This window comes from Oncorhynchus nerka, linkage group LG14 (genome assembly GCF_034236695.1).
Source record: "Oncorhynchus nerka isolate Pitt River linkage group LG14, Oner_Uvic_2.0, whole genome shotgun sequence".
NCBI classification, from domain to species: domain Eukaryota; kingdom Metazoa; phylum Chordata; class Actinopteri; order Salmoniformes; family Salmonidae; genus Oncorhynchus; species Oncorhynchus nerka.
The window spans coordinates 74,306,192-74,323,912 of record NC_088409.1 but is presented as its reverse complement, the minus strand read 5'-3'; the positions used below and the strand labels follow the sequence as shown (position 1 = coordinate 74,323,912).

General features: G+C 44.6%; 1 protein-coding gene across 4 annotated transcripts in view; it reads right to left on the bottom strand.

Moving 5' to 3' along the window:
- atm (ATM serine/threonine kinase) overlaps positions 1-17,721 on the bottom strand; it is a 42,993-nt gene that overhangs the window by 3,395 nt on the left and 21,877 nt on the right. For 2 of the 4 annotated variants that reach the window (XM_029681187.2, XM_029681189.2), the window contains exons 29-60: positions 17,438-17,637; positions 17,122-17,296; positions 16,803-16,961; positions 16,538-16,670; positions 16,322-16,417; positions 16,012-16,183; positions 15,489-15,630; positions 15,184-15,360; positions 14,843-15,020; positions 14,512-14,623; positions 10,417-10,575; positions 10,221-10,329; positions 10,051-10,139; positions 9,860-9,962; positions 9,599-9,747; positions 9,280-9,384; positions 9,058-9,177; positions 8,263-8,497; positions 7,692-7,859; positions 6,065-6,184; positions 5,735-5,952; positions 3,833-4,040; positions 3,505-3,630; positions 3,229-3,369; positions 2,925-3,063; positions 2,296-2,378; positions 1,938-2,078; positions 1,188-1,304; positions 708-857; positions 444-609; positions 249-335; positions 28-142 (exon numbers count right to left, since the gene is read on the bottom strand). In XM_029681187.2, the coding sequence (XP_029537047.1) occupies positions 28-142; positions 249-335; positions 444-609; positions 708-857; positions 1,188-1,304; positions 1,938-2,078; positions 2,296-2,378; positions 2,925-3,063; positions 3,229-3,369; positions 3,505-3,630; positions 3,833-4,040; positions 5,735-5,952; positions 6,065-6,184; positions 7,692-7,859; positions 8,263-8,497; positions 9,058-9,177; positions 9,280-9,384; positions 9,599-9,747; positions 9,860-9,962; positions 10,051-10,139; positions 10,221-10,329; positions 10,417-10,575; positions 14,512-14,623; positions 14,843-15,020; positions 15,184-15,360; positions 15,489-15,630; positions 16,012-16,183; positions 16,322-16,417; positions 16,538-16,670; positions 16,803-16,961; positions 17,122-17,296; positions 17,438-17,637 (4,592 nt within the window). Of the gene's footprint in view, positions 1-27; positions 143-248; positions 336-443; positions 610-707; positions 858-1,187; positions 1,305-1,937; positions 2,079-2,295; positions 2,379-2,924; positions 3,064-3,228; positions 3,370-3,504; positions 3,631-3,832; positions 4,041-5,734; positions 5,953-6,064; positions 6,185-7,691; positions 7,860-8,262; positions 8,498-9,057; positions 9,178-9,279; positions 9,385-9,598; positions 9,748-9,859; positions 9,963-10,050; positions 10,140-10,220; positions 10,330-10,416; positions 10,576-14,511; positions 14,624-14,842; positions 15,021-15,183; positions 15,361-15,488; positions 15,631-16,011; positions 16,184-16,321; positions 16,418-16,537; positions 16,671-16,802; positions 16,962-17,121; positions 17,297-17,437; positions 17,638-17,721 lie in introns of those variants that run through there. The other 2 variants (XM_029681188.2, XM_029681190.2) reach the window with 2 other exon arrangements.

Sequence of the window (17,721 nt, the reverse complement as noted above, 5' to 3'; positions counted from 1 at the left end):
TGGGATTGGGACTCGTTGTCTGCTCACCTTCTGAAAACGCCCTCCACCCCCGTTATGCCCATCCCATCCACAATATCTCTGGATAGCCTGAAGGGAACAGTCTCAGGAGTTGGGAGAATCTTGCCCTGTTCAAACGCTACACCTGAAGAGAGATAAACGCATTACACCAAATACCTAACCCAAAATGTTCTCAAGACACGTTCCTCAAATGTTAACTCAGACACAGCTATTTGGAGTATCCTCCTTACCCAAATCAATATGCACCAGTTCAGCTGTCTGTTCGTCTATAAGGATGTTCTGAATGTGCCTATCCCCCAGTCCAACAATGTAGCCCACTGAGGAGAACAAACACAGAAACAAAGGAATCAGATGAATAGCCAAATAAAATTGTGTAGGTATGATAATTATTGTATTGTGGAGAGCAGAGGTGATGGTGTTTGTACCGATGGAGGAAGTGGCCACACTGCGAGTGTAGGCCAGCCGTTTTTCCAGCCACACTGCCGGGTCCAGGAATCGCTCCATGCAGAAGTACCGGAAGACAGGCCGGAAGTTCTGACACACCTCACTGAAAGCCTGGGTCTTCCCACCGGAACCAAGCCTCTGAGACTCCTACAGTAAAAACAATATGTTACTACGACATTACAGTACAGTACTACACAATTCAGCTATCAAGGGACTAAGAATAAATGAGTCAAAGTGAGACTCACCATCATCTTTTTCCGGCAGGTTATGCTGGTCCAGTCTTGGGGGCAGAAGCGTGTGTGAGCGCCCTTTTGGGGGTCTATGAGGAAATCCCCTATAGGGACGGTCCCCGAGCACCACTCTAGAACCCCACTACGCTGGGAGAAGGGCACCACCTGGGGGCAGAGACAGGGGCCTCAATCACTCCCATCCACCAAAATGGATAACAGCTCCTTAACAATATTTGTGTCACATTCGTTTTTTTTATACATATAACATAACAATGATATGATGAGAAAGAGCCAACTAAGTCATTTAACAGAAGATCATCTCTTGTGGATCTATGTCTGTGAAATGTTAAGTTGTCTATTGTGCAAGTAGATTTATTTATTTGTATTTAAAAAACGTACCCCCCTCCCAAAACAGAAACTCTTCTACAGAGCAATTTACAGTACCGGCAAATGTTTTTAAATAAGTTGAGCTGTGAGACTGGGGCAGTGACTGACCTTGTAGCGTCTGATGTTAAGTTTCCTCTTGCGTGTCTCAGTGTTGCGCTGCAGCAGCATAGAACACATGTGAAACACCTGCTGCATTACAGCATCCTGCCGCAGGTCATCCTGGCCCTGAGGATACAGAGGGGCAAAGGTCACAGGGGGTAACAAACTACATAATATCAAAATAAAACACTACACCGGAACTGACCAATTCTCTATAGGGTTTGTGTGATGGGTGCACTGCCACATGCTATGTTGAGTGAATTTACCAAAAAAAAGAACATCAGAAAACAGTCTAATATACCAAATCCTTTTTTTTCAGGGCCATCAGGTAAGATATTCAAGACTGATTCCTTCTTGGCATTTTCCATGAGCTAATCTGTTATTTCATCATGAAACTCCAACATCTTAACTGTGCATTTATTAGACTGGGAGTGACACGTTTTCCAGCAAATAAACAAAAAGTGAACAGTTCCCTAAAGAACGCACTCATGAAGAACAAAGCACTGGATAGTGTTTATTTTGTTAGACTAGAAACATAGGGGATCAATAATTACCCTCAGGCCAACATGGACAATAACTGAACCCACAACCGAACCTCAAGTCCTCTATTGTCTTTCACATGGCTTAGGTACACAAGGCAGTGGATTTCCCTTCAAAGGGTCAGGAAATGCTTTGAATTACATTGAACACACAGTTTACTCACACAATGACTTGCAAGGGGAACAGCGATATAAATCTATGGTTCACAGTTCATCTCACCTTGACCAGTTGTCGTCTGATCTTCCCGTCTGATCCCACACAGTCAATGATCTTGGGCAGGTTGACCCCTCCGGCCAGGTGAAAGTGAGGCTTGAAGGACTTGATGGTCACCAGGTTGTCATATTTACCCGAGGGGTCCACCTGTTAACACAGAGACCAATATGGACACAAGTCCTTCTTACATACATCCCTTTTCAAAGCACGCCATGGGTGTGACATGGTATATACATATAAATATACATTACAGTGCAAATACTATACAAACTGGCTGCAAAACATCCTATTGCATAACAAAAATCCCCTTACGTCAGGTGATAGACTAGTGAGGGATCCACAGATGATCAAACCCATTCTCTACCTTGATCTCCATTGTAGGAATGATGACATCATCTAGGTTCTTTATCTGCATGATGGGCTGGTCAGAGGGGATGAGGATGGCTTCTACAGAGGAACACAAGGTACAGTAACTTCACAAACATATTAGCATGTGGTAAAAACTAGGTAGTCATTCATGAAGGTGGTTGTGTTTCTTTATTTTATTTAGGTAAGTTGACTGAGAAAATATTCTCATTTACAGCAACGACCTGGGGAATAGTTACAGGGGAGAGGAGGGGGATGAATGATCCAATTGGAAGCAGGGAATGATTAGAAACTCCATGACGGTATGAGGGCCAGGACACCGGGGTTAACACCCATACTCTTACGATAAGTGCCATGGAATCTTTTAATGGCCACATAGTCAGGACACCCGTTTAATGTCTCATCCAAACTACAGAGGGCAATGTCCCCAATCACTGCCCTGGGATTTTATTTTTATACCAGAGGAAATAGTGCCTCCTACTGGCCCTCCAACACCACTTCCAGCAGCATCAGGTCTCCCATTCAGGGAGTGACCAGGACCAACCCTGCTTCAGAGGCAAGTCAGCAGTGGGACACAGGGTGACATGCTGTGTTCAGTGCTGTAAGGAGTGTGCCATTGTCACTCACTTTTCTCTGTCTTGTGTCGACTGGCGTCCATGTAGGCCAGAGTGATGTAGGCATCACAGAGGACCTCTATGCCTCTGATCATCTGGGCTCTCTTCTTCCTGATCTTCTTCATTATCCCCTGGGCCACCTCAGACCGCTCCTACAAGACATCACAACTTTCCTTCATTCTCACGCGACACACACTAAAAACAAACTCAGTTCCTAAGAGAATTCCAAGGAAGACAGTAACAGGTCATGCACACAGTAAAGAGACCCAGTTCCCTATTTCTTTTATTGGCAGTGTTTAGAGAGGTGTTGGGCTTACCAGGTCCAGTTGGGAGGAATGGCGCGGGGTGCTCTTGGACAGGCGGCTGCGGGAGAAGCTCTCGTCCTTGTTAGCGTTGACCAGAGCCAGGATGATGAAGAGGGTGTGGTGAGGGTGCTCCAGACACGACAGGCAGATCAGCTGTGTTGGATGGATGGATGGATGGATGGATGGACAGATGGATGGATGGATAGATGGAAACATGCTAAGCTGAGGAAGACAACTCTATAGTTCAAACAGACTTCTGTTGCCTATTGAAACATATTGAAGTCTCACCTCATTGAGAACACCATAGAAGCCCACATCCTCTGCCACTGTAGCAGACATTTTGGTCCCCATGCGGGCAGCCAACTGGTACATGAGAGGCAGAAACTTATAGGACGGGATCCTGTTCACACCTCCCTGAAGCACAAGAAATAGTCAAACAAATTGTAGTTTCTCTCATCTGAATGGGAAGACACACTAATGCCAGGTAGCCTGGGATCCAAACAGAGAGATTTCAGTTTGGAATGGAGACCAGACTAATCAAATAGTGCAACAAACAATATTGTATAAATGTAGTGAGTGTTTGGTGATATTAGTTAGTGTGATATCACTAACTCACCTTCATCATGTCATTGACTGTCTTGACGTCAGCGTTCTCCAGCCACAGTGAGGCCAGGCGGAACACCCAGGTGTCGTGCTCCTCGCCCTGCTCAAGACAATGGATGTAGTTCTCCACAGCCTTACACAGGAACCTCCTTCTGTCAGCCTGCAGGTTGGACAGAGCCCTCTCATCCAGCTCCAACTCCCTCTGCACCTTCACTGTGTACCTGGGAGAGACAGGGAGAGGGAGTTGGAATATCATACACACACACACACACACACAGTAGGTATTGAGCAGAGAGGACAGTGGAAAATAAAATCGTCACAACAGCCTGGAGGCCAACTCTCTTTCAGCCCTCTGTCACCTACACTCAGCCGGTGTAGAACCTGCATAAAACAAGCGGATTCAAAACCACACAAGGTTAACTTCTTCGAGATAGGGGGCGCTCTTTTAATTTTTGGATAAAAAACGTTCCCGTTTTAAACAAGATATTTTGTCATGAAAAGATGCTCGACTATGCATGTAATTGACAGCTTTGGAAAGACAAAACTCTGACATCTCCAAAACTGCAAAGATATTATCTGTGAGTGCCCCAGAACTAATGCTACAGGCGAAACCAAGATGAAGTTTCATACAGGAAATGCCCCAGATTCTGAAGGCGCTATGTTCCAATGTCTCCTTATATGGCTGTGAATGCACCAGGAATGTGCCTGCCCTTTGTGTCGTTTCTCCAAGGTGTCTGCAGCATTGTGACGTATTTGTAGGCATATCATTGGAAGATTGACCATAAGAGACTACATTTACCAGGGGTCCGCCCGGTGTCCTGTGTCGAAATTATTGCGTAATCTTTAGGTCCATGCGCCGTTCCATTTCTTCAGAAGAGAAAGTCAACTGCCACGATGGATTTATCGTCGATAGATATGTGAAAAACACCTTGAGGATTGATTCTAAACATCGGTTTGCCATGTTTCTGTCAATATTATGGAGTTCATTTGGAAAAAAGTTCGCGTTTTAATGACTTAATTTTCGTTTTTTTTCTTATCCAAACGTGATGGAGAAAACGGAGCGATTTGTCAACACAAATAATCTTTTTGTAAAAACTGAACATTTGCTATCTAACTGAGAGTCTCCTCATTGAAAACATCCGAAGTTCTTCAAAGGTAAATGATTTTATTTGAATGTTTTTCTGTTTTTTTGTGAAAATGTTGCTTGCTGAATGTCAGGCATAATCCTATGCTAGGCTATCAATACTGTTACACAAATGCTTGTTTTGCTATGGTTGAGAAGCATATTTTTGAAAATGTGAGATGACAGTGTTGTTAACAAAAGGCTAAGCTTGAGAGCAAATAGATTTATTTCATTTCATTTGCGATTTTCATGAATAGTTAACGTTGCGTTATGCTAATGAGCTTGCGGATAGATTTACACAATCCTGGATACAGGTTTTTTCGTAGCTAAACGTGACGCAGAAAACGGAGCGATTTGTCCTAAACAAATAATATTTTTGTAAAAACTGAACATTTGCTATCTAACTGAGAGTCTCCTCATTGAAAACATCTGAAGTTCTTCAAAGGTAAATGATTTTATTTGAATGTTTTTCTGGTTTTTGTGAAAATGTTGCCTGCTGAATGCTAATGCTAAATGCTACGCTAAATGCTACGCTAGCTATCAATACTGTTACACAAATGCTTGTTTTGCTATGGTTGAGAAGCATATTTTGAAAATCTGAGAGGACAGTGTTGTTAACAAAAATCTAAGCTTGAGAGCTAGCATATTGATTTAATTTAATTTGCGATTTTCATGAATAGTTAACGTTGTGTTATGGTAATGAGCTTGAGGCTGTATTCACGATCCCGGATCCGGGATGGCTCGTCGCAACAGATTAACAGTGTTCTCATCTGCTGTGAGTTCGTGTCTGACCTGTTGGTGCTGACCTTGCGCTCCCTCATCAAGTCCACCTCCTCCTTGGCCTTCTCCAGCAGAGCCTGTTTGTTCTCAAACTCAGATGACTTCATGTAGTTATCAATGCCCTGGTACTGGGCATCTGAGAACCTGGCCAGGGACAGGAAGGCCTGCGTCCTCTGGCTCTGCAGCTTGGTGTCTGAACCTATCGCATGGCCCTCGATCACAACCACTGCCTACAGGAGGTCAAACACACAGACAATCACACACACACAGACCCAGACAGTCACACACTATAGATCAACTGTGCCCAAGGAGTGGATTATATTATATGGGCCTTAGTTTTACCCTCTCCAGGTACTTCTCCAGGATGACCCCAGGGCTCTCCAGGCACGTCTCTGCCAGCCAGTTCCCACACAGCCTCAGGCACTCCGTGAACACCGGCACCAGGGCAGGGTTAACGTTAACCTGGCCAAGACAGAGGAACAAAATTAAGCTCTAGCTTAAACTGCCTGCTAGAGTAAACTGCCTGCTACTCAGGCCCAGAATAAGATATGCATATTATTAGTATATTTGGGTAGAAAACACTCTTTCTAAAACGGTTAGAATGATGTCTGTGAGTATAACAGAACTTATGTGGCAAGCAAAAACCTGAGAAAAAACAACAACCAGGAAGTGGGAAATCTGAGGTTTGTAGTTTTTCAACTCTTTCCCAAACCAAGATATTGTAAATTTGGTCCGATTGCAATTCATATGGCTTCCACTAGATGTCAATAGTCTTTAGAACCTTGTTTCAGGCTTCTACTGTGAAGGAGGAGAGAATAAGAGCTGATTGAGTAAGAGGTCTGCCAGAAGGCCATGAGCTCAGTCAGGCACGCTCCCGTGAGAGGTAGCTGCGTTCCATTGCATTTCTAAAGACAAAGGAATTCTCCGGTTGAAACATTATTGAAGATTTATGTTAAAAACATCCTACAGATTGATTCTATACATCTTTTGTCATGTTTCTACGAACTGTAATGGAATTTTAAAAACTTTTTGTCTGGCCTGCACGTCGTGAATTTAGATATGTGAACTAAAGGCGCGAACAAAAAGGAGGTATTTGGACATAAATTATGTACTTTATCGAACAAAACAAACATTTAATGTGGAACTGGGATTCCTGGGAGTGCATTCTGATGAAGATCATCAAAGCTAAGTGAATATTTATAATGCTATTTATGACTTCTGTTGACTCCACAACATGGGGGATATCTGTATGGCTTGTTTTGGTCTCTGAGCGCTGTACTCAGATTATAGCATGGTGTGCTTTTTCGGTAAAGCTTTTTTGAAATCTGACACAGCGGTTGCATTAAGGAGAAGTTTATCTAAAGTTCCATGCATACCACTTGTATCTTTTATCAATGTTTATTATGAGTATTTCTGTAAATTGATGTGGCTCTCTGCAAAATCACCGGATGTTTTTGGAAGCAAAACATTACTGAACGTAACGCTCCAATGTAAACTGAGATTTTTGGATATAAATATGAACTTTATCGAACAAAACATACATGTATTGTGTAACATGAAGTCCTATGAGTGTCATCTGATGAAGATCATCAAAGGTTAATGATTCATTTTATCTCTATTTCTGCTTTTTGTGACTCCTCTCTTTGGCTGAAAAAATGGCTGTGTTTTTCTGTGACAAGGTACTGACCTAACATACTCAGATGGTGTGCTTTCGTCGTAAAGCCTTTTTGAAATCGGACACTGTGGTGCGATTAACAAGTTTATCTTTAAAATGATGTAAAATACTTGTATGTTTGAGGAATTTTCATTATGAAATTTCTGTTGTTTGAATTTGGAGCCCTGCACTTTCACTGGCTGCTGTCATATTTACATTTACATTTAAGTCATTTAGCAGACGCTCTTATCATATCGATCCCGTTAACACGATCTCAGCCATAAGAAGTTAACATCTAGACTGACTCCCACTGACCTGCTCCTCCAGAGTGTGGATCATCTGTCTCAGTAGCCCCAGAGCAAGACCCTGCTCTCCCTTCGCCCAAAACACCTGGGCCTCCTCCAGCTGCCATGACGACGCTGTGGAGCCCCGCCTCCCTCCTCCGCCATGCTGCTTCATCTGGAAAACCGCCCGCTCTGCCAGCTGGGGAGGGGTGAGGACGGCACAGGGGTGAAAAGGGCAGAGCGGTGAGACGGGCACAGGGGTGCACTATATAGTCACTCACACATAGAGACCAATATAGTCACTCACACATAGAGACCAATATAGTCACTCACACATAGAGACCAATATAGTCACTCACACATAGAGACCAATATAGTCACTCACATAGAGACCAATGCAAATGCATGTTGTGCTGCAATATTTAAGAGAACATACTGGTAAATGGGTCAGGAGTGCTGAGTGAATCCAGACCATAAAAAACATGTGCACTCATTCTCCTCCTATTACGTATAGAGTAGACACACTATACATGTGGAACACACTATATAAACCCTATACACGTATGAAACACCCCCACGGTGAGCGCTGAGCTCTAGTCTACCTGTGTGTTTCCTGCGGCGCGGGCCAGTTGGCAGAGCTCCATGAGGTGGGAGGTGAGGACAGTGCTGAGGTACTTGTTCTTTTCAGGGTCTCTCTCCTGGGAGATTAGGGTCTCCTGGGCCACGGAGCGCAGGGCCAGGATGGGCTCCACCAGCGTAAAGTCACTGTCCACCAGCAGCTGGGAGTGCTGCTGCCAATGGGAACACACCTCGGCCAGGCCTACGTCGGTCAGGGGCCTGCCACAGGCCAGGGGAAATATAACTTACATGACTTGTATTACCTAATAGATTGAAGTATCAAAACCCTGCACTCTATAAAAAATCTGATCGTGTTTTTTGTATGTTTTTTGTATAATATTTGAAAGAGGGAGGAGCCTACAAGTCCCCCTGGGGTTTTTAATTGAACCTTTATTTAACCAGGAAAAGCCCATTGAGACCGAGAGACTATTTTTAAGGTAGACCTGGCCAAGAAGGCAGCAACAATCAATACATTACATCATTAAAGCATACAACAATACAATACAACATGACGCACCCTAAAAAAAAGCATTTACACTCCTCCGTAACAGTCTCCCATGTTCTTTTTGTTTACCTTTTAAACCATCATAGTGTTTAGTATTTTTTTATTGTGTGCAAATAAAACATGTATAAAAAATACAAAATCTCTAGGTTTGTGGATGTGCATTGTGTTGAGGTATGAGACACAGTGGGTTTCAAATCAAATATAAAATACACTTTCTATACTGTATAGATATTTGAAATTAGCGATGTTGACATGCTGGGAAGGAAGATCATACTTGGAGAAAAGTTGTCGGATGCTCTCCAGCTCACTGATCCTCTGGAGGTTCCGTAGAGCAGGGTAGAGAGAGGACACTGCCTCCAGACTGCCTTTGCACAGTTCCTCCACCTCATTGCCCCTGATGCCACACACAATTCATTTCAATGAGTATAGTTGTTTGTGTGGTGATATTTTGATGGCTGAGAGATAGTTGATTTCCATGAGGGAAACCTTGTTTTACCTGGCATATTTAAGAGTTTGGTCGAATGTGGAAAACTCTTTGTCTCTCAAAGCCTGCAAGGAGCAGAACACTGACTCGTTGAAGCCAGGGTTCAATTTCTCATTCCTGAAACAAGCAAGAAGGCAAGACACCAAGGGCACATGTCAATCCATTTAGCAATATTTTCTTCACCTTCTAAAATACCACCTCAGGAACCCTTACTTTCATACCCCTTGTCTTCCAGAGGCCCCTCCCACTCACCTTTCCTATGGGCCACAGTCCTGAGGCCCCTCTCACTCACCTGTCTGATAAGTCACAACCCGAGGCCCTTTCCACTTACCTCTCTGATAGGTCACAGTCCCACTGCATGTTCCTCCAGGCGGCCTGAAACCTTAGCTCCCTTAGCTCCGCCCCCCACTCCACCCCCTCACTCTCCAGACCCCGCAGGTAGGTGGCCAGGATACTGCTCAGACCAATGTTCTGCAGACCCTGAGGGACCATTGGACAAGCAGCATTAGGTTTTGTCATCTGTCCCCAACAATGGTTTACACAGACAGACAGAGACGATACAGATTTGGAGTTCAAACAAGTTTCTGCTTACCTCCACAATGCCTACTTGCCGTGTGCCATCAGGAAGATTGGAGTGGAGGTCGTAGGAGGTCAGAGCCTTTCCCCACATCGCCTCATGCTCATAGGTCCGAATCCTACAAAACAGACACACAAAAAGAGAATTCTCAGCTAACAAAACTTTGAATATCCAAGATAGACCAAAAATAGGATAACAAAGTTCACCTGGTGAGAGCGCTGGTCATCTTCCCACCTTCACACCCATACAGACTGTCTGGCTCCCCAATACTACGATACACCTCAATCAGTAGGTCCTAAGACATGGTACAGAAATGATAGTACGGAGCTATGCATTAGACAACAACACTAAAGGTTAATTGCAAAATCAACTCTACCTGTAGACTGATACCAGTGTCTTTCACACTCTCCTCTGTCAGACTGGAGATGGTGAAGTTCTGACTGCTCTCATCAAATGTGATTCTGCGCGACACTCTGGCCGGATTTCTGTAAGCAGAGGTAAAGAACGATGAGAACAACACAGAACAAGAAAGACATAAGAGACATCAGTATCTCCCATCATGTGTAGTGTACCTGCGGTTCTCCTCCATGTTAGTCTTGATCTTGTCGACGTAGATCTCAGAGTAGAGCAGGGCTGTGAAGTGGGCTGAGCAGGACTGGGCTGCCCTGGCCACCTCCAGGTAGTTCAGCTCCAACCAGAAGTTAGAGTGGCACACCGTACCACACAAGTTACTAGAACCAACACAACAGCATCAAACACCGTACCACACAAGTTACTAGAACCAACACAACAGCATCAAACACCGTACCACACAAGTTACTAGAACCAACACAAGTTACTAGAACCAACACGACAGCATCAAACACCGTACCACACAAGTTACTAGAACCAACACAACAGCATCAAACACCGTACCACACAAGTTACTAGAACCAACACAACAGCATCAAACACCATACCACACAAGTTACTAGAACCAACATAACAGCATCAAACGCCGTACCACACAAGTTACTAGAACCAACACAACAGCATCAAACACCGTACCACACAAGTTACTAGAACCAACACAACAGCATCAAACACCATACCACACAAGTTACTAGAACCAACACAACAGCATCAAACACCGTACCACACAAGTTACTAGAACCAACACAACAGCATCAAACACCATACCACACAAGTTACTAGAACCAACACAACAGCATCAAACACCGTACCACACAAGTTACTAGAACCAACACAACAGCATCAAACACCGTACCACACAAGTTACTAGAACCAACACAACAGCATCAAACACCGTACCACACAAGTTACTAGAACCAACACAAGTTACTAGAACCAACACGACAGCATCAAACACCGTACCACACAAGTTACTAGAACCAACACAACAGCATCAAACACCGTACCACACAAGTTACTAGAACCAACACAACAGCACCAAACACCGTACCACACAAGTTACTAGTACCAACACAACAGCATCAAACACCATACCACACAAGTTACTAGAACCAACACAACAGCACCAAACACCGTACCACACAAGTTACTAGTACCAACACAACAGCATCAAACACCGTACCACACAAGTTACTAGAACCAACACAACAGCATCAAACACCGTACCACACAAGATACTAGAACCAACACAACAGCACCAAACACCGTACCACATAAGTTACTAGAACCAACACAACAGCACCAAACACCGTACCACACAAGTTACTAGAACCAACACAACAGCACCAAACACCGTACCACACAAGTTACTAGTACCAACACAACAGCATCAAACACCGTACCACATAAGTTACTAGAACCAACACAACAGCACCAAACACCGTACTTCACAAGTTACTAGTACCAACACAACAGCATCAAACACCGTACCACACAAGTTACTAGAACCAACACAACAGCACCAAACACCGTACCACACAAGTTACTAGAACCAACACAACAGCATCAAACACCGTACGTCACAAGTTACTAGAACCAACACAACAGCATCAAACACCGTACCACACAAATTACTAGAACCAACACAACAGCATCAAACACCGTACCACACAAGTTACTAGAACCAACACAAGTTACTAGAACCAACACGACAGCATCAAACACCGTACCACACAAGTTACTAGAACCAACACAACAGCATCAAACACCGTACCACACAAGTTACTAGAACCAACACAACAGCATCAAACACCGTACCACACAAGTTACTAGATCCAACACAACAGCATCAAACACCATACCACACAAGTTACTAGATCCAACACAACAGCATCAAACACCGTACCACACAAGTTACTAGAACCAACACAACAGCATCAAACACCGTACCACACAAGTTACTAGAACCAACACAACAGCATCAAACACCATACCACACAAGTTACTAGATCCAACACAACAGCATCAAACACCGTACCACACAAGTTACTAGAACCAACACAACAGCATCAAACACCGTCCCACACAAGTTACTAGAACCAACACAACAGCATCAAAACACCGTACCACACAAGTTACTAGAACCAACACAACAGCACCAAACACCGTACCACACAAGTTACTAGAACCAACACAACAGCATCAAACACCGTACGTCACAAGTTACTAGAACCAACACAACAGCATCAAACACCGTACCACACAAATTACTAGAACCAACACAACAGCATCAAACACCGTACCACACAAGTTACTAGAACCAACACAAGTTACTAGAACCAACACGACAGCATCAAACACCGTACCACACAAGTTACTAGTACCAACACAACAGCATCAAACACCGTACGTCACAAGTTACTAGAACCAACACAATAGCACCAAACAAGTTACTAGTACCAACACAACAGCATCAAACACCGTACGTCACAAGTTACTAGAACCAACACAACAGCATCAGACACCGTACGTCACAAGTTACTAGAACCAACACAACAGCATCAAACACCGTACGTCACAAGTTACTAGTACCAACACAATAGCATCAAACACCGTACCACATAAGTTACTAGAACCAACACAACAGCATCAAACACCGTACCACACAAGTTACTAGAACCAACACAACAGCATCAAACACCAACACAACAGTCACAAGTTACTAGAACCAACACAACAGCATCAAACACCGTACCACACAAGTTACTAGAACCAACACAACAGCATCAAACACCGTACGTCACAAGTTACTAGAACCAACACAATAGCACCAAACAAGTTACTAGTACCAACACAACAGCATCAAACACCGTACGTCACAAGTTACTAGAACCAACACAACAGCATCAGACACCGTACGTCACAAGTTACTAGAACCAACACAACAGCATCAAACACCGTACGTCACAAGTTACTAGTACCAACACAACAGCATCAAACACCGTACCACACAAGTTACTAGAACCAACACAACAGCATCAAACACCGCACCACACAAGTTACTAGAACCAACACAACAGCATCAAACACCGTACGTCACAAGTTACTAGAACCAACACAACAGCATCAAACACCGTACCACACAAGTTACTAGAACCAACACAACAGCATCAAACACCGTACGTCACAAGTTACTAGAACCAACACAACAGCATCAAACACCGTACCACACAAGTTACTAGAACCAACACAACAGCATCAAACTGAACCAACACGACAGCATCAAACACCGTACCACACAAGTTACTAGAACCAACACAACAGCATCAAACACCGTACCACACAAGTTACTAGAACCAACAGAACAGCATCAAACACCGTACCACACAAGTTACTAGTACCAACACAACAGCATCAAACACTGTACCACACAAGTTACTAGAACCAACACAACAGCATCAAAACACCGTACCACACAAGTTACTAGAACCAACACAACAGCATCAAAACACCGTACCACACAAGTTACTAGAACCAACACAACAGCATCAAACACCGTACCACACAAGTTACTAGTACCAACACAACAGCATCAAACACCGTACCACACAAGTTACTAGAACCAACACAACAGCATCAAAACACCGTACCACACAAGTTACTAGAACCAACACAACAGCATCAAAACACCGTACCACACAAGTTACTAGAACCAACACAACAGCATCAAACACCGTACCACACAAGTTACTAGAACCAACACAACAGCATCAAACACCGTACGTCACAAGTTACTAGAACCAACACAACAGCATCAAACACCGTACCACACAAGTTACTAGAACCAACACAACAGCATCAAACACCGTACCACACAAGTTACTAGAACCAACACAACAGCATCAAACACCGTACCACACAAGTTACTAGAACCAACAGAACAGCATCAAACACCGTACCACACAAGTTACTAGTACCAACACAACAGCATCAAACACCGTACCACACAAGTTACTAGAACCAACAGAACAGCATCAAACACCGTACCACACAAGTTACTAGAACCAACACAACAGCATCAAAACACCGTACCACACAAGTTACTAGAACCAACACAACAGCATCAAAACACCATACCACACAAGTTACTAGAACCAACAACAGCATCAAACACCGTACCACCTAACAAAGAGAGGGGTGCAGTAGATTTTATAGTCGTACAGGTCAGGAAGATAAGAGCAAATGCATCTACAAACCTATCAGATCCTAGAGGTCTTTGTTGCTGCCTCAGATAGTTAATGACAGAGAGCATGGTGCGCAGAGAGGCCTTATCCAACGGACCCTGGTTGGAAATGTCCGACTCTCCTGCTGAGATGATAAAAAACACTGTAATGACCTGATCTTCAGGAGAAAAACCTACTAGAAATGTCTAAAGTCAAACATACACAGCGAGCAAGCGAGAGAGAGAAAGAAAGCGAGAGAGAGAAAGAGCTAAAGAAAGAAAGCTAGAAAGAGAGGGAGAGAAAAAGGGAGAGAGAAAGAGAGAGAGCTAGAGAAAAAGGTTGAGAGATGGAGAGTAAAACCCACCAGAGTCTGAGGGGAGAGGAGTGGTGGAGCGGCTAGAGGCCCGGGCACGACTGAAACAGCTGGTGAAAAAGTCCTGGATGTGTGTGGAGAGGAGCTTCCTCCAGGAGCCGTCAGAGTCCCCCAGCAGGATGTCATGGATGATGAGCGGCAGCACCCTCTGGCAGAAGTCTGTTTTCACCTGAACACATGGGAAAGGATAGGGGTTAGAGACAGGGATATCTGACTGGAAAGATGAGCCGAAATTGAACATGTGTTTACAACGGCGTAGCGAGAGATGAACTGAACAAGAAATTAGCATTAGCACAAGTGCTGGCCTAGAGATATAACAGCCATGCCCTCACCAGACACAGGGGCCGGGAAAGCAGCAGAGCTTCACTCCTGACCCCTCCACTGTCCAGCAGAACCATGCAGAGCATCTTCAACCAGGCCTTATGGCCGCCAGCCTCAGGCACCCACAGGTCCTGGCTCTCCAGCCGCTCCCTAGCCACCAAGCTCACCTCCTCACTCATCCCGACCACCTGCACAAGTGAATGGATAATTAACGCACACACACCGACACATATATGTATGCAAACAAATTCACACACTACGAAATTCAGACACACATACGAGGATGTGATATTTCAGGTCTTAAAGTCTGCCCAACCTTCTTCTTGGTAGACCTAAAAGGGTTGAGGTAAGCCAGCATGGGGTCACGGTTGTCTTTATGGATCTCCCAGAAGTCAGCTCCAGCCTGAGTGGCCAAGATGTCCTTCAGACTCTGGACAGCAGCTTGCCTCACCTCAATACTGACACAAGAACACATGGGACCACAAAACATGACAGCATGTCAAGACACACTCACTATATGAAAACCATATGACAATACAGTGGCTACTTCCCTGTGCTAAATTCAGTGTTGAATTAGTAGGAAAGTACTTTAGGGCCATTAGATACAGTATATGGCAGGGCTCTAAACTGCTGGTCGCTTATGCTCCTAAATATTTTACTGTGCTACCTGGAATTGTAATTTGGGAGCACCAGTGGCCCTAAAAAAATGTATTTTGTAATTGGTGGCAATTATCATTTATACCTATAATATTTTTCTAAAATTCTAAACCTACATTTTTCAACTTTGGAGCAAATGTGCTCTTTGAAAACATGTCAGCGTAGACCCCTGTATGATGTACCAGTGGTGTGTGAGGGCGTTGTTGATGCAGTTCAGGGTGATGTAGAGCCACTGTGGTTCCACTGAAGGGAAGAGTGATACAGCTCTGGCATTGAGCTGGTCCTTCCCATGGAGCAGAGCGATGGTGGAGAAATCCACAGGCCCCAGCTCTCCCAGACAGCTCCCTGCAGCCTCTATAAAAACATAGGCACATGGTCAAGGAAAAGACTAAGAAACTACTTCCTATCACACAAACAATTATTGATGCTTTCTTGGGCTGAGAGAGGAAACATACGCAGTGCCAACAATGAGGTTGTAGTAACCATACGTACCTAAGATGTCTCTTCCTCCAGGGTGATTGGCTGCTAGCTTACAGAGCTGTAGTAGGTTAAGGACCAGCAGCACCAACACACTCTCTGCAGGGTCCGCTAGAATGAAGAGGTACAGAGATAGGATTCAAAAAGGGCAAACTAACACATTCATCCCCACACACAGATACATGGGTCTGGTAACATATCTAGACTACAGTAGCCCTCCCCCTCTCTGACCGAGGCACTCTCTCAGCAGTGGTCTGATCTGGCTCTTGTTGTTGTGGAGCTGTCTCCTCAGGTCCTTCAGCCCCTCCAGTCTGGTCAGAGGCAGGGAGTCACAGGAAGCCACAGACAGGAAGTGGGCTATCTCCTGTGGACGAGACACAGAGAGGCTCATGGGATGTGGCAATTGTGTGACAGAAGTGTGAATCAGCTGTAGAGGTCATACATGAGTGGTTAGAGGGTGTGTGCTGTGCCCTGTGTGTGAAGGGGGTGTCCTTACCTGTCTGAGAGTGAATTTCCCTGTGCTGTACTTCAGTGTGTGCTGCACGGCCCTTAGCTCTCTGAACTCAGGTCGGTCTGGGAAGGGCTCTAACTTCTGGATGGCACTCTTCAGCTTGTCCTGACTCTCTACAACCAGGAACTTCAACAGACTGAGCACCTGAGAGAGAGAGGTCAACAGAGAGAAAGAAAAAAAAGAGCGAGAAGAGAGGGGAGAGAGAAGGAAAAAGAGAACAATAAACAGGGTAATACCTACTTGGAGCAAATTATTATTTGTCATATAAATAGTCTACTGGCCAGGTAATACAACCATGTCTTACCTGCTGTGAGATAGCAAGTTGGGTTGTCACCTGGGCAGTGAGAGTACCAACGATAACCTGTAGGTGGCTCTCCACAGCATCGTCACAGAATTGCACGGCCGTGCGACACACAGAGGTCAGTAGGTCACAACACAGGGAGAAACTACGGCTGGACACCTCGTCCAACTGGGCCGGCCTGTCAGAAAACAAGAACAGGCAGAAAAACAGTTAACTGCTAGAGAGAGCAAAAATGATGAGTCACTCCATTGGATCTGTGTGTGAGCAGCAGACTTTGTGTGTGTGTGTGTGTGTGTGTGTGTGTGCGTTTACCCCTAACCTGCTGTTGATGTGGTGGATGAGTGTGTAAATTATGTCTCGGAGGACGAAGGCCCAGGCTCCCCCCAGGCCGTCCTTGACCTCCTTGAGCAGCAGGCTGACAAACAGGTGGTACATCATCAGGATGCGGTGCCTCTCGTAGGCATTGATCGTCTCAGCTGCCTTCTGACACACCGCCAGTAGGATCCTCTGGATGGAGATCTAGAATAACAACACAAGAGGATCACAGAATCCGGATTCCTTTCCAGATTAAACGTTTTGAAAAATTGGGCTCACGAAACCACT